The 23,116-nt window shown below is 35.9% G+C and overlaps 3 protein-coding genes across 7 annotated transcripts in view; 1 reads left to right on the plus strand and 2 right to left on the minus strand.

The window, feature by feature from the left end:
• Positions 1 to 10,649, minus strand: part of LOC136269546 (integrator complex subunit 13-like) — an 83,733-nt gene extending 73,084 nt beyond the window's left edge. For 3 of the 4 annotated variants that reach the window (XM_066080822.1, XM_066080823.1, XM_066080820.1), the window contains exons 1-5: positions 10,505 to 10,649; positions 10,009 to 10,252; positions 9,216 to 9,281; positions 8,383 to 8,564; positions 7,694 to 7,774 (exon numbers count right to left, since the gene is read on the minus strand). In XM_066080822.1, coding sequence (XP_065936894.1) covers positions 7,694 to 7,774; positions 8,383 to 8,564; positions 9,216 to 9,281; positions 10,009 to 10,230 — 551 coding nt within the window. In that variant the 5' untranslated portion in view covers positions 10,231 to 10,252; positions 10,505 to 10,649. The remainder of the gene's footprint in view (positions 1 to 7,693; positions 7,775 to 8,382; positions 8,565 to 9,215; positions 9,282 to 10,008; positions 10,253 to 10,504) is intronic. The other variant, XM_066080821.1, reaches the window with a different exon arrangement.
• A 118-nt stretch (positions 10,650 to 10,767) lies between these two features.
• On the plus strand, positions 10,768 to 14,113 carry LOC105337479 (EF-hand calcium-binding domain-containing protein 10). Its single transcript, XM_011442209.4, has 4 exons — positions 10,768 to 10,924; positions 11,014 to 11,178; positions 13,229 to 13,319; positions 13,962 to 14,113. Exons 1-4 carry the CDS (start codon positions 10,786 to 10,788, stop codon positions 14,005 to 14,007), a joined length of 441 nt encoding a protein of 146 aa, XP_011440511.2. The 5' UTR covers positions 10,768 to 10,785; the 3' UTR covers positions 14,008 to 14,113.
• Positions 14,114 to 14,440: 327 nt separating this feature from the next.
• On the minus strand, positions 14,441 to 22,410 carry LOC105325561 (kelch-like protein 12). Of its 2 annotated transcripts, none has more exons than XM_011425177.4 (11): positions 22,305 to 22,410; positions 21,265 to 21,489; positions 20,218 to 20,371; positions 19,677 to 19,894; positions 18,887 to 19,036; positions 18,436 to 18,550; positions 18,052 to 18,158; positions 17,555 to 17,747; positions 17,100 to 17,357; positions 15,927 to 16,113; positions 14,441 to 15,080 (listed from the first exon to the last, which is right to left on the minus strand). In XM_011425177.4, the coding sequence occupies exons 2-11, from the start codon at positions 21,445 to 21,447 to the stop codon at positions 14,954 to 14,956; spliced, it is 1,692 nt and encodes a 563-aa protein (XP_011423479.3). In that variant the 5' UTR covers positions 21,448 to 21,489; positions 22,305 to 22,410; the 3' UTR covers positions 14,441 to 14,953. The 2 variants fall into 2 exon arrangements, with proteins under 2 accessions (XP_011423479.3, XP_065936896.1); XM_066080824.1 differs by lacking the exon at positions 22,305 to 22,410 and adding an exon at positions 21,803 to 21,853.
• Between the last annotated feature and the right edge of the window lie 706 nt (positions 22,411 to 23,116).

Raw genomic sequence — 23,116 nt, forward strand, 5'->3', positions numbered from 1 at the left:
AAAAAATCTTGAGGTATTTTTTTCATTTTATTTACAGCCAATCACCAATAACCAATGATACATACATCAATGCACATTTTATGGCCATTAAACGGATGAATAAATATGATTTATATAGGATATTATATCTTTATTTTTTCCAAAGTCTAATACCCTAAAGACAAGATGGAACAGGATCAATACAAAATACTGCCCACTTACTCCAATATCAAAGTCTTGTCAAACTAATCGACCAATAGTGTTCAAAATGACCTGATAATCCCATTTTTATAAAAAGAAAAAAAAAATGATTTTGATAAAATATAAACTTCTTGTGGAAAGAATTCTCTTTTGCAAAGATTTCCTTTGGTTTACAGCAGATATAATATAAACGAACTATCACAAAAATTGGCAAATAATTTTGTTTACAATTAGACAAAGGACTATGTGCAGTTTTATGCATTTTTTGCCCCCAAAATCAAAGTTTTAGAAAGAGCTTTAAAAATAAGGTGAAAGAGAGTTAAAATCATATTGGAAAGAAAGGTGTAAAAGGTTATCACCACAGTGACTTCATAATGTAGAAATGACGTCATGAAGATTGCATTATTTTGATAAATTGATATTTTGTAGTAAAATATGGGTGTTTTCCGATGGTTTTTCGACTGGGAAACATCGAGCGCAGGCTTGCTCAAGTACCATTTTTTAGTATAATGTGTATAATTATCAGAAGAAAAACATATGTTAAAATCGTACTTGAGCAGACCTGCGCTCTATATTTCCGAATGCAAAATATAAAGCAAAATTGAAAATATTTGCAATTGTTTACAAATTTGCGGGAATTGGGTCATTTAGTTGACGTCATAGATAAATAGCGAATGAGCAATGATGACTAAAATCATGATTTTAGTTATAGACATCCACTGTACAATGATTTATGAAGATTTGATTTTTATTGGACACTATTTGAAAATTGGTTAAAATTGGGGGCAGATATTTGACCATACCGCACATAGTCCCTTGTCAAGTCAAAAGTATAAGTCTGTCATAGATAATACATATCTCTAATAAAAAACACAAGATCTAGTACAGATTCTGCTGGCATCCCAAGGCAGACATCACAAGACATACATGTACTATAATACATGCTCGAGATATCTCAACTCACAATCCTGGCAGAGACAGAACCCCAAAAAATCCTGAGATATTATCACAATGCAAACATCGCAGCCTCTCAAGTACGCAAGTGTGTGCATTGTTAAGTCATTACAGTACCTTCAATACTTGGAATAGCCTAAATGTCTCACTGGTAATAATTTATAACATAACCTCAGTGGCTCTAGTAATACCCAGGCTATAGGGTATAAAAGGATTAGGCAGCAAGGATTGAACATGGAGCAGTAAATGTACTTAATATTATAGAATGCATCAAGTCAGTAACTTGTAGCTCACTACAGATAACTTAAATTAGTGTCTATCAGTAATATATAAATAGTGCCTGTTTGGGAGGGTAACAGTTGAAATTGACACCCCGAGAAAACCATTGTCAACCGACGCGAAGCGGAGGTTGACAATGGTTTTCGAGGGGTGTCAATTTCAACTGTTATCCTCCCAAACAGGCACTATTTATTTTGTTATACTGAATGTCTTTTTTAAAATTTTTAAGAAAATTTTACTGCTTTTATATAGGAATAACGTGAATTCTACAGCAAACCATACGCGCATAATTTTCGCGCATGTAATATTTTTTAATGTTACCCGTTGCCAAGTGCGTTGCTAACGCTGAGGGTAATAGTAAATATTATTAACTGCGTCTTAACCAATCAGATTTCAGTATTTAACATGAAAGTATAACAACAATATTTATCTCCGTGCAGCTTCACTCGTTCTCTTAAATACCCTTGTTATAGGGTAAAGAGAGGACATGGAGCAGTGCATGTTGTATCAACTAAATACTGTCAGGTATCTTGTAGTTCACCATCAGATAACCTAACACCTCACTGGATTCTAATGGAAAAAACACTGATTACTGGCATAAAGGCCATTTAGTCCTGGAACGAACTTTAAAATAACAACAGATTTCTGGTACAAAATTTGGGGGGGGGGGGGGGGGGGGGCATTATTATTATTAATCAATCTGATACAAATTATACAATTACAGGTCAGACAAGTGGGGTAGTGAATGACAGAATATATATACACAAGGTACAACAGAAGCTTCTTTACAACTCTATGTAAACCCTGACAGAGGCAATCCTTGCCCGATCTGATCTTCTGCCGTTTATTTACACAGGTCATCACCTGTCTCATTGTATTAGTTAGCTACTACTATACGTAAATCACAGATGTGAGTACTATGCAATATATTTATAGACACAACCTATTTATAGCTGCAGTCATGACGTCTCTACAAATCTCCGACTGCTGACCAATGAAATACCTTGTCTTTTTAAGATTTAACTAATTTGTTAAATATCTTTTTTGATTTCAGCTCTTTTGATTATGTGGACAAAACTTGAACATTCATTCATAAATACTGTATCTTTAAACTGGTACATAGCACACACAGGTGATTCTTTCATACGGGAGGACTCTTACCAATTATACAAAAAAAAACATTTGTTAGTGAATATTGGAATTACTACAACCAATGAGATTTGTTGGGGTTAAATGCTACAGATATTGTAGCCTACTTTCACATTAATGTTCCTGTGGTTTTACATGGTCTTCATATTAAAAAACTGATCACATACAGAAGTCATTATTCCAAAATTACACTCTTGTACATGAGCACCACATCTACATGATGTTTACTAGATATTGAAAAGGCAACTGGAGATAATGTTGTATGTTTGGCCAAGTTGTAATGTAGAGGTGTTTTTAATTTTTTTGTTGCTAGCTCTTGTTAATAACTCCTTATTTCATTTTTATTTATTTATTTTTTTTTTTTTTGGGGGGGGGGGGGGGGTTGGTTGTAATACACAACTTAGTACCCGGTAATACATTTATTTGAGCAAAATGAAATCATATTATTATCATTACTCTATACTGCAACACAAAGCATCATGTATTAGCATATTGCAAATTTTGGAGGTAAAATGTTTTAAATGCCCGATTTTAAAAGTTGGAATAGAAGTGACTTCAGAAAATTAAATCTGCTAAATCAGCTTTTCTAAATTCTCTGATGTGTGAGAACATGACATCAGATTTTTATCTTGGCATGTTTAAGCAACACTCCCGAGCTTATCATCCAATCAATTAAGGCCAATCTGAACCTTTTCTATCGATGAGGACTTTTTAAATAAAAATACATGATTTTATCTTGCAGTTATCTTTCTTTACGGAATTTAACAATTTCATTGAGACACGAATTCTGATAATCTTTATTGGATCTCATTTTCTGAGATAACCTGCCCTTGTTCATAAGTTTCGAAATCCTGTAAGATCAATGCATTTTCTCAGTCAAGGTCAACAAGAGGCTTTAGCAAAAAAAAAAAAAACTTGTTACACAATTTGTCAAAAGTTCATATATGAACTAATGAAAGGAGAAATATATCTCTGTAACAAGCTTATCTTTTAAAAAGATTGGTGGGATAGCGCTGTATCCATCCTAAAACACAAAAGCAGATTTCTAAAACATTGGTTTAAATTCCTGAATCGATTAATTAACAATAAAAAGGCACAGTGGTGTACTGGAATTGTGCTGGAGTGGGGTCTCAATTTAGAATTGTGAATCTAGAGTGGGTTTCACATCAGCAATGCATGGCATAGCCTTGTCATTATGTATCTACTGTAATTTTAATTTCGATGTGAAAATTTTCAAGAACCATTGGTACTGTTTTCTCCCAACTGTATCTTCTCCGGCCTTTCCGGCAAGCTTGGAAAACATATCTGAGGTTGTTTTCTGAGCTCGAAGGAATTTAAGATAAAGCTAGCTATTTATTATAATATTTAAAATAACTTTGCATTATAAGACCTATGCTACTGTTACTTTTTGACATATTCAATAAAACACAAAACTTCATTTGAAGATGATAAAACGAAACTCAAATGGTACAGTTTATCTACAGTAGTACAGTACATGTATTTCCAGAATCCCCTACTATGAAGTAAAGCACGAGTATTCCAGTGAAAAAGACTAATGAAGTTGCTAGCGCTTGAGAGCCCTAGCAATAAATTTATTCTTTCGTTATAGTCAAAACAATTAATATCTTAATTTTTTTTTAATACTCAGATACGCAGTTTTTTCTCTGTTTCAAAAGAAACCACTTTCAGTCAGTGTGAACAGTTACCTCAGGAATCTGTGGAATTTATAACTTTTACAATAATTAATATTCTGATAGTGCACAAAAAATCATTTTAATAATTGATGAGACCATCTATGAGGAGACACTTGTAAATTGCTAATAAGCATATCTCCTTATATTTAGATCCACCATTTAACATAGCTTTGTTGGGAGTTCACTTAAAAGATCACATCTAAGTTATCAAGAGAGTTATTAAGAGGCCAAATTATACCTACAGCAAGCACCTGCTGATCTTAACAACGGAACCCTTCCACTTGTTCAATACCCCCACTTACAGCCTCTTTATGCAATATAGACTTTTAGCTTATTTCTCAACCCCAAACTATGCCGATTTCCTGTGGCCCTGACCCATTTTTCAAAAGTACACAGGGCAAACATGAAAATAATTTAAACTTCTTATACACACAGTAAGAGTCTTAAATGATCAGTACAATCATGCATACCAATATTGTAATAATCATGCTACTATAGACTATCACTATCAAACCACTGAGAATTACATGATAATATGAAGCACAAGCTATTTGGTCCTATAGAGTAGCTAAGCTTGTAGATAACTGGGCCTCCAATGACCCTTTCAGGGCAACATTCAGATAAATGCCCTTGGATAGAGAGGTCTCACTGTATCCTTAATCACCAATGAGGTGTCACTGTGCTGCTCCTTAAAGAGGACCATAAATTGATAGCACTAGGAAGGTGATATTGTACCATCTATCAGGGAGGCTTTGTTATTGTTTTACTGCATTAGAGGGTAATTTGAGCAAAATGACATTGTCACCCAAGAGATAAAACGTATTAAATGGTGACATAAGTACCAAATTGCCCTTGACATGTTACTTTTGCTCACTGGAGGAGGGGGGGGGGGGCTGAGTACTATTGTGAAATCATAAGATTTTTACATGGCATCTCTTGCCCAATTAATTCCTTAAAAAATTTCAACTTTAAAAGATACTAATGAGTTCGTAAAATTATGCCCCCATGAACCTCAAAGTATTGGTCACAGGAAAACCAATAGATTCTATAATATCACCCTATCTTGTATTATATTAGTGTGTTTGTTTGGTGGATGTTTTAGTTATTCATACCCAAGATCCTCAGTTGACTATACAATATGTTTAAATCTTATATACAAAGCTACGCAATCATTGATCGTAGAAAATAAAGTACACATCACTCAAACATGTACCTTGCATTGGATTAACTAATCACACATAAATTGATTATTAATCTGTTGTAATTAAATCAAAATAGAACACCCCTTCCAACACCATTTTGATATCTAATTCAGTGTACTTTTGTATATAAATAGGAATTATTTTAAGCTATCATGAATCATCATAATTCCCTTGTTCAGAGAAATTCTCCTGAGGAAAGCCAGACTCCCCAAACAATGCGTAATCCAAGCATGCTTTACATTTCCAGACAGTAAAAGATATAAATTCTACAGGAGCTTTTTCCGTACAAATTAAACTCAATTTGTCATATCTGACAACATCCATCTTATGTTGTCCATAAATTCATAATAAAACAGTCATACTTTGCCTATTGCAATGAACCGTTCATGTTTCTGGGCTTTCCTACTAGTTGTGTTATCTACATGTACTGGTAAAAACAATTTCCAATACACAGAATTATATGGATTAAGATTCAGTAATTATATTATATATATACCAATATATAGTCCATGTAATCACTCACCCACATAAACATGTACAGACATATCGTAAAAAGCCTGTGTTCCAAATATATTGTACAGGTATATCAAGAATACTGTTTTCCATGCTACTGAAGATGACATTATTGTTAAGAACTTGTTGTAGATGTCATTAGTGTTGTTTTTTTTATAAGTTTTTGTTGTTAGTGATGTTTGCTTTTATTTGTTGTCATAAGTGTTGTTTTCATTTGATGCTATTGAAAATGTTGTTTTTATTCTTGTTGTCAGTGAATTGTTTTAACTTGTTGTGAGTGCTGTGTCCATTTGATGATGTTGTTTTACTTTATGCAGTTGAGTTGTTGTCAATGACCTGTCTGAACAATTTCCTCCTGTTGTGTTAAATTGTTGTTGTTGTTGTTGTATCGCGGCTATGTTAAGGCTGTCCGAAGCTAAATATATATCGAAAAATGATACTATTTTAATTATCGAAAAATACTTTCACCGAGTGAGTTTCTTTAAACTTTTATTACATAAATTAACAGCGAGATCCAACACTATATTTGATGTATTTTGTGACGTCATATATTTTTCTTAAGCAAGTGACGGGTGTATTGTAACAGGGTAAATAATCTATAAATATCGCATCGGCGCAAGTGAATAATGACATTAATTCAAAAATATTTTTATGAAAAATCCTTCGATAAGTAATGTATTTTGCAGTTCTTGCTGGGGGTTCATATAAATATTTCGTTTATTTAAAATATTGTCGAAACATTTTGCACTGCCATCGAAATTAGGCACATTTTTACATTTTAGGCTCGATTTACACAAAATCGGGTCAATCGGTAGGTTTCCCCCAGCAAGATTCACATGGGTACTTATTTTCTCTCCCGATTTCACGTAAAATATACTTAGATTGTTTTTATCTTTCACTTGTACCAAGCCATTTTTTATATGCATATACATATCACCATTCATTTATTAGATTACACGTAGCAGGGGGAGTCTCAAAACCATTAGTTTATAAATAGTTATTTACCTATTACGAAGCTTTAAAACTGTTGATTGTTTTATACTCCATATCGGTGATATTGAATTTAGTATCACTGGTATTTACATCAGTGTCTATGTAAAGGAATGAAGCGGTTTTATTATGCACAATCAAATATCACTTATTACGTTATGATACATTCCCTAAGAACGATCGAAAGGAATGCAGATCGTGACGTCAAAGTTAACTATGACGTCATATCTTATGAAGTACAGACAAGTGACTTCCTACACATCGCTGTGAAATTAATCGGGCAGCCTTAACATAGCCGCGATTTGTTACTGAATAATTTGACTGCATTCTCCACTAACTGGTTGTGTTGTATGATGTATGTTGTTGATGAGTCTGTTGTTTTTATTTGTTCTTTGTGTTGTGGGTTTTCAGTGTTGTGCCTGATGTAGACCTGCCCATCTGGGTCCTCTTTCAACTTGTTGTGTTGTATGAGAATGATGATGTTGTTTTAATTGTTGTTGTGTTGTTGACTTAAATATCTGAGTCCTCTCTCAGCTGTTGTGTTGTATTTTGTTCATTTTGAGCTGGTTTTTTGTTGTTTTTCTGTTTTTGTTGTTGATTTTTTTGTTGTTCACCAAACTCTACAAGTCCTCTCTCAGCTGGTTGTGTTGTATGATGTATGTTGTTGTTGGTTTTGTTTATGTTATGATGTTGTTGTTTCAAGTGTTATTGTTGTATGTGTTGTAGACTTACCTATCTGAGTCCTCGGCCAGCTGGTTGTGTTGTAAAATGGCATCACTCACACACTCCTCATAGGCCCGCATCTGACTCTCACTGCAAATAACAATAGAGGTCAAAGCTGACATACTTGTTTTATCACAAAAGAGAACTGGACAGAAGCCCACAACCTTCAGGTTTTACACACTTAAAAACTGAATGCTAATCAATTATTTTGAAAATTTGATGTTTCTTGATACCTTTCATGTAGTGCTTTTGATCAATAAGAACAAATTCAGATATCCGTTGATGATTTTACTCCATCAGGACAACAATCATCATAGATAGATAGTCTCCCTTGTCTACTGCATGCTTTTTTAAAAACTTTTTCACAACCACTTTATTTCCTTCCCATTCATCAACATTTTCAATGACTGCATTTGAAATGGGTTTGGTTAAAGATGGTAAATCATACATGTAGGCTGTAATGGAGTTACTTTTTCAGTACCACTGGATGAAAGTCACATGGATGACTATAACCCTGGATACTCACAGTGTGTATGTACATTTATTAGAGTCTGTTTTAATTTAAGATTAGCTATATGTACTTAATCTACTTTCGTTTTCATATCCAATCCTTGGCATTTCCACCATAAATTGTTTCTCTATATGAGAACTTTGATCTTAAAATACCAGTTCTACAGGATAAGAGAACTAATCCTGACCTTTTGACTGTGGTGAGGCAGATTATCCTCCCTTTGTTCTGAAGCAGGTCCTGGTCCTCCTCTTGTTGGAGGGGGGTGGGGTCACACAGCACTTGTACAGCCTGGGTCAGGCCCCGGATCACATTCTCATCCTCCTTGGCTTTCGGCCCTGGGGGTCCCACCTGACCCAAGGCCAACATCACCTGTCAACACATAAAAACATCACATTTTTGTCAACACATAATAACATCACATTTTGAAAATTCACTATGTCACGAGCAAGTGAATTAGCACTTCATGATAAACATTTTTGTAAGAAGTTAGTCTTACTTCCAACGAAGTAATACACTTAAAAAAACAATGAGCTATTTAAACAACTTTAATTTTTATAAATAAATTATACGTTAATAGGTGTGATAAATCGATCAAATTTCAATCCATTTAAAGTAATATCTTCATCACGCCATTGGGCATTCCAATTTAATACCTCAAATAATCAATCTGAAACCCTTGCTTGTTTCTGTGTTCTATAATTTAGAGATAAATGTAAGAACTTTGATTAGAATTACAATCTGCCATGGCTGTCAATCTGTCAACCTGGTCCACATTTATCAGCATGCATTCTGTTAAAATGAACAAACTATAGAAGCACTTAGTGACACCCTAGTGAGACGGGGTGTGATTTCTAACTTAGCTCTGGTTATTGGTACATGTGCAACCCTTCATTCACATTGGTACACTGCTCGGTTTGAACCCAGGTTCACAGTCCCAGTCCCAATCGGTAGTGCCCTCTATTACATTTATTGTTCACAATGATTGATGGTTCATTGTTGTATATGTCATTTATTCATTACCTGCTGTATATTTTGGTCTTTCTGCTGCCATTCATTTAAAGTCTCATCTCCAACTACCACTCTTATCTAATAAAAACAAACGGTCAGGTAAATTGTTACATTGAATGCATTGTGTATGTGGATATAGCTCTTTTAGGTTAAATGTCTTGCTTATACCTGTCAGTCAGGTGCACACACAAGTGTATGCATGTACTTGGTAATATTATAAATGTAAAACAATTCTTTTTCTATATAAAGTTCGCTCACTGGGTCCTGCACTGTTTATTTGACAATCACATTCATGCAAAGAGGGACAACTCTTCACATTTTGAATTGCGACTGAGAAGCCATGGAAAGTATCCTATATGATTAATTTTGAACACATGAAAAGATTTGAAAGATCTCTCTTCAAATGAACTTTCAAAACAACATTAAAGACAGAATAGTCACTTGACGGTAAGAAAAGACTGAAATCTTTATTAAAGCCAATGAAATAAAATCTAATTCAAGATGTAAAACTGAATTCTTCTAAAGTTACAAGTATACAGACAAATCTATTGTTTTTGTAAGCTTTACTCATAATCTTTTAGTCTAAAAAGATGAACCTCAACAGTTTTTATAACATTTCATATTGAGAGAATTTGATGTTAACATTCATTTAAGAAAACAGGCACTGATTTGGAAGTATGCATAATTATTAAATCCATTTTGAACTACACATTAAGTCAGTTAATAATTATTTGATTTATAATTTCTTTTAACATTTTTGATGCTCTTGAGAACCTTTTTATTCAGTCTTAGATTTCACACCTACCGTTCGTTTGGCAGGAAATATATCAAACACAATTTGCATGTACTCAATCATGGTCTCAACGTTACAAGTCCACATCGACTTCGTGATCGGTGCAGCAGGGATAATTCCGGGTGTTTTGGTCTTAGACATGACGTCATATTCAATACTCTGTTTACAGGACCGCGCGAACAGCGGACCTCTGTCCAGGACAAACACTGTTTTGTGTTCCACTGGATACGACATTTCTGAGGTTTAAACTTTAAATCTAATGAAAATAAAATAAAATTCATCATATTATATGATAACATTTCAATGACTGAGTTATTCCTTACATTACATGATGCATTTATTAATTTAAATTTAACAGTCTAAAAGAGACATTGAATCTAAATACATGTGTAATTAAACATAACGTATGAACAATGGGGTAAAAAAAAAAATAGAGGCAATTCGAAATAATTTGACAGGCAAAACGATGATTCACAAAATAATGCAAACCAAAAATAACAACACTCACGAGATAATAACTACCATAAAAGTTGAATACTATAATGGTAATGAATTTCTCTTCATATCCATGCCGATAAACGTTTTCTATTTGTTAACATCAGAAACAAGTGCGCGCTGCCATTTTAAAACTGCCCGGATATAATAACAAACATTTACTCAGGGCCTGCAATATTTCAAAGATTTTTCTCTAAAAAAATATTTGTGTATATTAATGTATTCCTTATATCACAAAACATTAAAATTATCTACTCTATATTTTTTTTTACCTTCAATTTCTCAACTGTTGCCATGACAATTAAGTCATCAAAGATGTCGTCCACAGCAAGTACGGTTGGTCGTGATGTCGAAGCGAGGGAATACCTCGAACAACATCGAGTGTTGGAGCTTTTCAATAACATGACTTCACAACTCATATACAACAGACCAGGTACGTATCTTTTCTTTGATTAGGAAAAAAAAAGGATGGCTATTTAAGATAAAGCAAGAGATTTTCAACTGCCATTGTAAAAATTTCAGAAAACCCAAAGAAGTATATGATTGATTTACTCGAGAAACTGCAGCGATCCCGAGCTACTAAACACGACTACCCCTGTCTGTTTGACGACACAAATATCCAGTCTGTGTACAACATGCTGGACCCCACAAACCGGGGATTTATCACACTACAACAGTACAAAGAAGGTAAAAATGTTGAATATGTGGCTGACTGTGTAATGATATCTACATGTTTTGTGTTTGAATTTATCGTACTACAGTTACTTTAGAATATCTGACATTTTCTTGGCTCTTTCTAATGATTTGGATATTTAAAGTGCAAAGTATAATATCAAAGAAAAAGTCTGGGAAACGTCGGATATTTGGACAACCTCATTATTAGAGGGTGTATCCATATCTGTGATTTCATTTATGAAATAAAGTACAAGTTTTTGTGAATGTTGCAGAATTACCTCCGAGGTCGAGAAATGTTGTTTTGAAATATAAAAGCCGAGGCGTTAGCTGATCGAGGCTTTTAATTATATTTCAAACAACATTTCGAGACCGAGGAGGTTATCCTGCAACATTCACAAAAACAAGAACTTTATTTCTATTCTACTAACAGTCCAGTATTTCTACAGATCGATTATCCTATACAGAGACGATCTAGGTCATTTTGATGGCTGTTCTATATAACCCCAACAGTTTTGTTAGGAATGTTTACATGTGTATTGATCAAAGGAATGATTATCACATGCAGACGACAGAATTTTTCTTTGGATTTTTAATACTCTTCACTTATTTATAAAATATCTTTGAATCATATTCCTAATATTCTAAGGGCAATTTCATACGATTATTACTACAATACGTTATATATTTTATGTAAAAACACATAGTGAAAATGTGCTAGGGAAGCCGCATTGATCTCTTAAAGGGACTTGGACACGATTTGACTTAAAATTTTCAAATTTTATTTTTCCATTTTTAATGTTTATACTGATAAATATAGAAGATTATATAATGCTATGTCAAAATTTGAAAGTCAAATATCAAGTTATACGCAAGATACAGAGTTAATAATTCTTTGTTTTGTAAACAAACTCGAATATTGTCATTTTTTACATATGTGTTGTATTGGTGTAATTTCAATCACATGTATCTTTCTTTTGTTGATAATTGTATTTATGAAGATACTGAATTGGTTTAATTAGTTTTTACTTGTCATTTTGTCGAAGAAATGGTAATTCTCTACATTACATTTTTTGTAAACAACTATAAGACTCGAGCTTTGTTTACATAACAACTGTTTCTTACGTCTGTATCTCACTTGTAGGTTGACTTTAACATTCAATATTTTGGTCAATCATTTAAAATGCACCAGTAAAGGATTTCATACATAAAAAATAAAAATAAAATTTTTGATCTTAAATCGTGTCCAAGTCCCTTTAAAAATAAACATTTGAGGCGATACACATCGTTTTGACAGGAACTAACACGTGAAATTGAAATGGTTTTTAAACTTTTTAAGGTTTGAAGTTGTTCTTTCATTATCATTGCGAGACAAATAGGTATTTCTGATCTAATAATTTACTGATGACGTTCGTGGTATATTGGAGAGTAATGTCCGCGGCATCTCTTTGATCTCGGCAATAACTGTAGTAGAATTATGAATAAATTCTAATATATGAACAGTACGTGCTACCTTTTTAGCAAGCATACCGGTAATTTGAAAATGTCTGCATGAATTGATTAGACCCATTTCATTCCCTGTGCCACTTAGCTAAGTTGAAGAGCACCTAACTAAAGATTCAAGCATCTTCCCTAGCCAAGGATTTCAATCATGGAGCGGTGCAGGATGGAAACTCTGCTCTCCTCCTACAAGAATAGCCCCCGTAATGAAAACCCTTGGCTAGCAAAGATAGATAAGGGGCTTTGGTTGAATATTACACATCTGGCCCCAAGATCAGAAAGCAGTTTATGAACTCTGTATCTTGCTTTTAACTTGATATTTGACTTTCAAATTTTGACATAGCATTAAAAACTTCTATATTTATCAGAATAAACATTGAAAATGGAAAAATAAAATTTGAAAATTTTAAGTCAAATCGTGTCCAAGTCCCTTTAATCTTTTATCTCCAACTAATGCCATATTAGCTGTCGATATCTATTGTTACGCTCATTGCTACACACCAAAAATTAAGTCTTGCTTCCATCATGAAATGATCATCTGATTATATTTTTTTTCTGTTGACAGCTATGGATACTCTAGGAATTAGCCCAGTCAATGAAAAAGTTGAAGGTGCAAGCGAAGACAAAATCAACTTCGATACATTCCTCTCTCAAGCGTAAGTTGTCTTCATCCACAGCCCGTCAAATGAAGGGGTTGTTACAGTTTCAAAAATTTGTTGATTTAGAAACAATTTTCAATGTTTATCCCTATCATTTGCACTCTGTGCATACTACACAAACACTACATGTACTTACTTTTATAACACCATAAATTAAACAGCCAAATGCTGTGATTAAAAGTTAAAAGTCATTGAATTGTAAACTAAAAAAGTAAGACATGGTACATGTATATGTATTCATTGAAATGATTTTTAACATGGGAATTTAAGTAAGGGTAGATAACAAAAATAATTGCCTGTGTTGTGTATTGGAAAAGAAAGGTCAAGTCAAAACATTTTAACTGTAATGGTAGTACATTTTTCCTACAGTGCAATAATGATTATAGCATGTTTTAAAGAGGGAAATTTCCCGTCAAATTCATTTTTACTGAGGTGGATTACTGTTTGCAATTTTTCCAATAAAACTCATGTAAAAACAAGGGAAAATACCAGAAATATCAATTACAATCACTCAAGACACACAAAAGAAACTCAACACAAGGAAAAATAAAGATGACTTAATTAAATTCTACTGCTTCTGCATGGAGACTGAAATGTTGTGAGATTACCAGGGGTATATGTTATCTTCTCTCTTTTCAGGAGGTCTGGTCTAAGTAAAGCATCAGCAACATTCCAAGCATCATAAGGACACTAGAAGTTCATATTGTAAATACTGTATAAACTCATCCATACCTACTTCCCTGTTGATATGTTCATAATTTTACGATATTTGAATAAATCATCTAATTGTTGTACAGCATCCTTTTTTTCATTGTCTCTCTTTCACCATCAAATGATTCTCAAGGACCAGAAAATGGAAAGTCCTATTCAAATACAAATGTATTCTTAATATTTACTGGGTCACAAGTCATGAATGATTTTCATAGCTACCTTAACTGAATATAAAATGTTAGAGTATTACAGGTATATAATATGGTTTCTCATCAAACTATATTTTAGGGGTTTTTTTCTTGACTGGGGGGGGGGGGGGGTTATGTGATAGCAGCTTTCTAATTGTATGCTGGAAACATCTCTTGATCTCTCGAGATCTCTCTCTCTCTCATTGAAAACACAGAAAATAAAGTTACAACATTTTTATATAAATAATCTGTCATCATAACTCTACCCTGTAAATAGCTGAATAAACCATCAAGCAAATGGCTGGATTTAAATTGGACGCAGTGGAAGTAAGCAATGACAAGCACATACATGTACAGCTGTGGAAGAAACAGAAAACATGTACAATTCAGTAGATAACGTAGATATAGATTCACACAGAATATTCAAAAGTATATTGCACAATTTGTCTCTCAAATGCTCCCAGAATTCCTCCAATCAGCCTTCAAGAAGTCTTCTAGCATACCATTCTTGTATATCACATTGGCCGCAATTGTCAGAGCCTCACTTTGGACCAAAAAAAAGGTCAATGTCTGTTAGTCACTAAATGCATAGACTGTTGTCGAATCCTTCAGTCCTAGGATATGCCGCCCGGAGCAAGGACAGTCACAGACAACACAGAAGAGATTTTCTGAAGCAGACATCACTGGTTATCACTCTCTCATTGACAACATTCCAGTTGTTTCCTGTGGTTGTCATTTCCTGACAACTGTCACACCCGCATCACATCGGTGGGTCGTCATGGCAATATCCAGAATTTCCCAGTTCCCAGTGGTGGGGTCGAATTTTTCAATGGTGTTTAGAAGTGTGTTCCCATCGTACCTAAACAGATAAGAAGATCAAAAGTCCTCAATAATGACAGGTAATTGCCAAGGTAATTGGGATTAAGATGATTTCCTATGACAAAGTCTTCCAGAAAATGGCATTAAAAAATTCTTATGCATGATTTACCAAAACCTTTGGCAGGCAATCTCTCTATTAGTAAGTTACCTTCAGTAACTTGCCCTGCCAAAACATACAGGTAACCCCCCAATAAGTAATTTAAATGTACCCTACCACATCAGCAACATACCCTGCCACCAGGTAACCCCTCAGTAACTTACTTACATGTACCCTACCACCACATACAGGCAACCCCTCAGTAACTTACCCTACCACCACATACAGGTAACCCCTCAGTAACTTACCCTACCACCACATACAGGTAACCCCTCAGTAACTTACCCTGCCACCACATACAGGTAACCCCTCAATAACTTACCCTACCACCACATACAGGTAACCCCTCAATAACTTACCCTACCACCACATACAGGTAACCCCTCAATAACTTACCCTACCACCACATACAGGTAACCCCTCAATAACTTACCCTGCCACCACATACAGGTAACCCCTCAGTAACTTACCCTACCACCACATACAGGTAACCCCTCAATAACTTACCCTACCACCACATACAGGTAACCCCTCAATAACTTACCCTACCACCACATACAAGTAACCCCTCAATAACTTACCCTGCCACCACATACAGGTAACCCCTCAGTAACTTACCCTACCACCATATACAGGTAACCCCTCAATAACTTACCCTACCACCACATACAGGTAACCCCTCAATAACTTACCCTACCACCACATACAGGTAACCCCTCAATAACTTACCCTGCCACCACATACAGGTAACCCCTCAGTACACAAGCCCCCACATAGCACCGCGGCACCACCATATTCTGTAACTGTGTCCAGTGCTGTGTGTGAATATTGAAACACTCCACACTGGCTAGGTGGTCTGTACCGTCATATCCCCCGCACACATAAATTAGGTCATTGGTCACCGCTACACCAGCTCCTACAACACCCAAAAATCAATTTTGTTATTGTCATGACAACACTAGCTCCTACAACAGGCAAAAATTATTCAGTTATTGTCATGAAAAAAACAAGCCCAAACAACGTGTAAAATTAACCAAGTTAATGTTTTTACAACATCAGATTTTAGTGACCATGACTCAAATAAACATTTTGAAAACCCCTTTGTTCCGATGAGCAGATAAATACTAAAAATAACCAAAAAGAAGACACCCAGTAAGCTGAAGAGTAGAGAGCTGATATCTGTCTAGTTTTAATGTACATGTATAGGAGTGTGTAAGGCTGTGCTTGGTTGTGTCTATTTTTTCAAGGTGTGCTGTGGTGTCTACATCTTTTTGGGTTTGTCAAAGTGTGTCTGGATTTGCCTTAGTTTGTCAAGGTGTTTCTCTGTGTGTCTATGCTGCTTTAGTGTGCCTCAGCATGTTTGTGTGTCTGGGTATTTGTACATGTCAGTGTATTAAGTAGTGTGTCTGAATTGTATGGGTATGTTTGGGTATGCCTGGATGTACTGTATCTTGGTTTGCCTTGGTGGGTAGAGCTGTGCCTGGGTTTGTCTACATACCTGACCGTCGGGTGGTCATTGGTGTGATGGTCTGGGTATGTCTGGGTGTGTCTGGATGTACGGTGTGTAGAGCTATGCCTTGGTGTGTAGAGCTGTGCCTTGGTTTGTCTGAATATGTAGAGCTGTGCCTAGGTTTGTCTGAATACCTAACTGCCGGATGGTCATTGGTGTGATGGTATGGGCATGTATTGGTATGTTTGGGTATGTATTGGTATGTTTGGGTGTACTGTATCTTGGTTTGCCTTGGTGTGTACTACACAGTGTAAAGCTGTGCCTAGGATTGAGTACCTGATCGTCTGGTGGTCATTGGTGTGATGGTCTGGGTATGTATGGGTGTGTCTGGATGTACGGTGTGTAGAGCTATGCCTTGGTGTGTAGAACTGAGCCTGAGTTTGTCTGCGTACCTGATCTTCGAGTGGTCATTGGTGTGATGGTCTCCCACTGCTCTGTTAGAGGACAGTATCTCTCGGCCGAGTCCAGAAGATTGATTCCATCGTACCCTCCAATACAGTATATCTTCTCCCCCGCCACTACCAGCCCTGCTCCCTCCCTACCCACCGCCATTCCACTGAGGGTGGTCCAGTGATCGTCTTTGGGGGTGTAACGCTCCATGCTGGTGTGACGGCTGTATCCATCAAAACCCCCACACACAAAAATCTCACCTGAATAACATTAAACAGGATTCTCACATCATCTATGTCACTCAAAATACATAGCTGTGTTAATACAAAGTACACTGTAGCATGCATTAGTGTAAAATATTAAAATCTTATAACACTGCATAAATCTAATCTTACTATGCTTACTCCCTCACTGTGGGTATATTCCCTGACTTAATTAACCAACTTTACTTACTGACCTTTATATACACATACTCCAGCCAGCCCCCTCCTCTGTGACATGGGAGCCACATGTTGCCACGCTGGCTCCTCCTCAGATAAATCTAGACACTCCACTGTACAGAGCCGTGATTGGCCGTCGTATCCACCAATCACATACACCCTACCATCGACTGAAGCTGCAGCCACATACCTCCGACGCTTTGACAGGTTCTATGCACAAAAAAGAGAAATTGAGTCAGTTATGTTTTATAAATAAGACAGGCCTAAACACTGGTATATTCAGTATATCAGTCCACTATTTGGCACTTACTTAATTTCATGCTGATCAAGCACATCAGTTGTATTTTATTTAGGGTGTTGTTCTTAATAATTAGCTTGGTCTCCCTCTCCCCAGCCCCTACCCCCTCTGGCCTCATTGTATTTACAGCTTGGTATCTCCTGCCCCTACCCCCTCATTGTACATGTATCTACAGCTTGGTCTCCCCGTTCCCTGCCCACCCCCCTCCTCACTTACCGGCAGCCTGCTCCAGGTTTGGTGTTTGGGGTCAAACTTCTCCACCGTATCCACCATGTTCTGGTGTGATCCAAATCCTCCCAACACGACTAGCAGATCGTCAGTACCTGTGCAAGATAGATTTATTGCTTAACAAAGAAATATATGGTATTGATAGAAATAAATTCTGCATTCTAACCTCTGAATTGTGTCACAATAATCTCCTTCAAAGTATACAGGAGAAATCCATATCCCTATCTTAGGAATATATTAAAACAAAGGTACCACTAAGATTTCATTTTACCATCTACGGATCCTGTAGGACATCTATATCAACAGTGACCTACTGAATTCATTTCAACATTTCCTATCATACTTGTACATCAAGAACCACTCTTTACTCACCGACCCTAGGTGCCATTCGTGGTCCGTGCATTTCTGTGCGGAGGTCTGGACGAAGGTGAAACCTCTTGGCTTCATCCACGAGATCTCGGCAGGCGTGGCATTGTCTAATGAGGGGCTGTCAATCAAATGAAATACATTTATACTGGTGGAAAAGAGAACAGAGGGACCCTAGTCAATTAAGATATAAGATGTAACAGAAAAATACAGTTTTATCAAGAAATATCTGATGTTGCAAAGAAATAGCTGTAGCTGTGAATATAGGTGCAATGGTTTTCAGTCCGAAACTAGCACAAGTTTTTGTGTGATGTAAATTGCAACTTTTTAACATGTAAGAAACTTAAGCTTCCAGGTCGCCCATCCAAATCTTTTTCAGATCGAGAGCAACAGACCTACAGGTAACTGGAAAAGCTAGAAATGTGACTGCTACTAAAGCAACCAACAGTTTCCCTACCTCCTTATCTAAAACATCAGTGATGTATTTAGCGGACAGTAGAGGTAGGCGGACATGTTGTAGTAACCGTGGTAACTGGGACTTCCTCTCCTCCGGGTCATACTTGACCCAGTCCACCACTGCTTCATAGACCGGCTCCTCAGAGTTCACCTACAAAACAGACAATAAACCTCCTTAGAGTTCACCTACAAGACAGATATTAAATCTCCTCAGAGATATAAAACTTCCTCAGAGTTCACCTACAAAACAGATATTAAATTGTATACCAGGGTACTGTACATAAAAAATTACAAACTTAATGCCTCAACTATTTGTATTTTTTATCTGCTTGCAAGATCTTCCCAGGTATACCCCTATCTCTTACTTTTTGATATGTACATGAAATTCAAAGACCTGCCAATAAAAATATCTGTGTTTTCTTCAAATGGAAATGTTATTAAGAAAGAAATTGGAATAATGATATTAACCATAATTTTTTTTTTAAAACAATTACAAGTAACCAACAATCACTGATTAAATATCAAAGTTTGACAATGTCATGTGAGCTCCTATTTTGATACAATTATATGGTGAGTGTTAAAAACAAACTTTATTGAAACTATTTCACAAGCAATGGGTTATACCTGACCTTTCCCTTTGAAGGGAAATACAAAGGTTTTTTACATTGGCCTTATTTGCAAATTTATCCAAGTAAAACTTCCTAAATTCTAAAAAGCTGTATTTCCCTATACTTATAGCTTGTAAATCTGTCGAAACAAACTGCTATTGATAGCATCTAACATCAACAGACCTGGATTTCATTGCAGGTAAACAGCGACTCCACCTGTTGGAGAGTGAGGCTCATGAACTCTTCCTGTATCACTACTTCCTCGAAGTGCTTCAACCCAAATATATTCGCCGCATCAAATAGTTCCTGACAAGAATGCTGCTCAGCGAAAATCTTAATTCCAAGACAGTTACTGCTGTCCAGCTGTTTCTCCAGAAAAGCACAGCAAGCATTCTTCACACCTACAAAAATTATCAATAAGATGAAAGAGGCATGGTCACAGTTGAAAATTTTCAAATTTAAATTCTTCCAACTTTAATGCTCACAACACTAAACTATGGGTATGTCTTATGTTCAAAACATTGAATATCAGTTGTCAAGTTATGAGATAAAAACCTATCACAAGTCTTAATTTTGTAAACATGGATTGTGCCCTGCCCCCTTTAAACAAAGTGAGATATCTGGGATGATGAAATTCTCATAAGATCATTGAATACCCCAGCGACTGTGACGCTGATGATGGACCTCCGACCCTTGACCTTAACTCTGACCCTATGATACTGACCAGTGAGCTGCAGCAGACAGGCCGCGGGGAGGAGCTCTTGTACATTCTCCACACTAACGTTGACTGTCTCTGTGTAAACAAAGTCCAGCAGGACGTCCATTATGCCGGCGGGAACCTCGTGAAGCTCAATTACAGACTGACATTTCTCACTCATCTGTAGCAAAAACAAGCCATTAATTCACAGATTTTATCAACTTATTCATTTAGCTATCTGTATTTTCTTTACATACAATTAGATGCTTCATTAAATTTGCAGTATTTTATCATTTCCTCCCACTAATCTTGTTATATGCATTTTGCAACTTATTGATCTGCCTCGCATTTTCTTTAAAATTCAGTTATAGTCTGCCCCAAGTTATTGCTTCCATCACTTTATGATGATTTTTAATAAAAATACACATACCTGTTAAAGAAATACAATTGAAATCGATGAAAGGGAATATATCCAAGATATCTTCATTGAACAATTATCCCTTTTCACTCATAAAATTTGACAGGAACAAAAACAAATTTCTTACGGAGATTTATAATGGGAAATGTTTACATCTTTTCTCCATTCAGAATACACTCGGAATACATTGCGCAATTTTTTAACGTTTTCATCCAGGCTAAATAATGGCTGATGCAATGCAAAATCTCCGTAGACTTTCAATTTTGGGATGTGTATTGAAACCTGATGCGGTAGAGGAGGCGTTTCAAAATGGATAATCTGGACATTTTTCATATTAGCGGATGAACGTATTTTGAGCACAAAGGTATCTACTACATGTATTATTGAAATATCAAGCAAAAAGTGGTGGAAGCAAAAACTTGAGACAGAGTATAACTTGTAATAAATCATCTCATTATTAAATTATCATAATAAATTCAGTTATTTATAAATTCACTCCTTTTTTCATAAACCACCCAAGCCTAGCTCATACTCCTTCATAATGGTTATAACTGCAAAATTATTATTCAGTCTAACACTGATTATCTGAAGTATATGTAGGAAGACTCCATCAATCAAACCAAAGGTAATATTTAATGTAACAGGAGACAGTTCACCTCGTTCGTAAACATCGCGCAGAAGTAATCACTGCAGGCTGCCAAGACAATCCTGTGGGCCTTGAAACTTTGACCTTGAACCTTCAAGGTCACGTCACATAGCGTCCCGTCCTTCCTGAGGGTGTTCATCGTGGAGAGGATGGACTTGGCGTGGCTCTCCGTGAAGATCTCTTGGTCCCCCATCTCTGGAGTTTGTGCATTAAGTTATCAGAGATGGACGTCTATCTAGCAAGGGTAAATATTACATAAACCTTTAAATTTCTCAGGTAAGAAATATGAAAATTAACATATGTGAAATATGAAAGGCAGGTCTTTCATTTTTATTCTAATGCAAGACTTGAAAGAGGTGTGTGTGTGTGTGTGGAGGGGGGGGGGGGGGGGGGGTTAACTTAAAAAGTAAAGTTATCCCCCTTTGCAAATAGCAATAAAATAAATCATACATATGTAACAGAGACACTTGGCACACCAGTCTAGCACTCTATACCGATCGAGCTAAAGGGTTAACCCACTAGCCAGAGCTAGTAGGAATGCTATATACCTGACTCTACCGCATTATTCCCCTTCAAGGAAAGAGGCGTTCCGACTCTCCTGAAGTGCCAGCACCTATGGGGCGAAATACTAAAAACTCTTACAATTCTCTTCTCTTGGTATTCGAGCAGATTGATTGATTGATTGATTGAAGGGACACCTAACTAAAGTAGCTTACTAAATACTGAAAAAAGTAATTTGATTCAGCTGTCAAGGCAGTCTTTTTTATTTAAACAATTTGTCTCTCTTGTGTCGACGACGTGACGACAATTTTGTTGGGTTTTTTCTCTCGATTTTTTGTCCCTCTTTATTATTTAAATGACAATTATAGACATAAACTTGGATTCAGCAAACGTTTTAAACAAATATATGCAAGCAACTTTAGAGAAACTGAAAGTTAGAAGGCAAACGACAAAAAGGATGGGGAAAAACACATATCGTGAATTAAGTGGATATTACTTTCACAGATTCTGCAAGGTAAAATAACATGCATGCAATTTTTTTTGTCTTACTGATTAAATAATCAAGCCAGCATCTTCTTTGTCCATCACTCCATAGGAAAAACTCAATTAGGAAATTAAAGGAGAAATATAATATGAGAACCAGAACGAAAGACATGTAACCTCCGAAATACCGGCAAAGATTATAAGGTTTTTGGACCGTAAAAGAAATTTTAACCAATTCTTTGAATCAAGTTAGATATGTTCACAATTCTAGAACCAAACCACTAGCAAGGACACTGGAAGTTTAATGTAAATATATTTTATACATGTTCAAGTTCTTACAATATACATGTATTTTATTTATATACAATAACTTCCTGTGCCCTTTTCACAAATGGCACAAAACCTGGAATTTATAATTCATTTTTTTTCTTTTGGCATAATTAAGGTATTCAATGTATATCGAAAAGATAATTATTTTAAATAGTTAAAGCTCTCTAAATGTGTATTGCTAGATAACGATTAAAGTGAATCGCTTTTAGACCCACCCACCCACCCCCTTCTTTGCGATCAAAATTTTAAAAAATAATTATATGGTAGATCTACATGTACAAAAAGTTGTTTGTTATTATTCATTGATCTTATAATATGGTAAGTAAAGCTAGAATATCTCAAAAAGGTGTTTAACCCGCCCACCATCTCTGGAAGCTTCGTGAACGGGCCGAGGCCTCTTGAGCCTCCATCAGGGCTTTGCTCTGGGCCCACTGGAGGCCCCAAGGCGGCCCCAACTCCCAGCCTCTTTAGACCCCCTTTCGAAAAATCCTGGACCCGACACTGTTAATTGAACCAAATTCGCATAACTGAATAAAAGAAGACGGTCA

Source organism: Magallana gigas, chromosome 4 (genome assembly GCF_963853765.1).
Source record: "Magallana gigas chromosome 4, xbMagGiga1.1, whole genome shotgun sequence".
In the NCBI taxonomy this organism is placed as follows: Eukaryota; Metazoa; Mollusca; class Bivalvia; order Ostreida; family Ostreidae; genus Magallana; species Magallana gigas.

Bases quoted from the DNA above. Each gene is read 5' to 3' on its own strand.
- LOC105337479 (XM_011442209.4), top strand. From the start codon at position 10,786: ATGACAATTAAGTCATCAAAGATGTCGTCCACAGCAAGTACGGTTGGT. The intron at 11,179-13,228 runs GTAAAAATGTTG...TTCTGTTGACAG, and splicing joins ACTACAACAGTACAAAGAAG to CTATGGATACTCTAGGAATT. The intron at 13,320-13,961 runs GTAAGTTGTCTT...CTCTCTTTTCAG, and splicing joins GATACATTCCTCTCTCAAGC to GAGGTCTGGTCTAAGTAAAG.
- LOC105325561 (XM_011425177.4), bottom strand. From the start codon at position 21,447: ATGGGGGACCAAGAGATCTTCACGGAGAGCCACGCCAAGTCCATCCTC. The intron at 17,748-18,051 runs GTAAGTGAGGAG...TTTTGTGCATAG, and splicing joins AAACCTGGAGCAGGCTGCCG to AACCTGTCAAAGCGTCGGAG. The intron at 15,081-15,926 runs GTAAGTTATTGA...TTATCTGTTTAG, and splicing joins TACCTGTATGTGGTGGCAGG to GTACGATGGGAACACACTTC.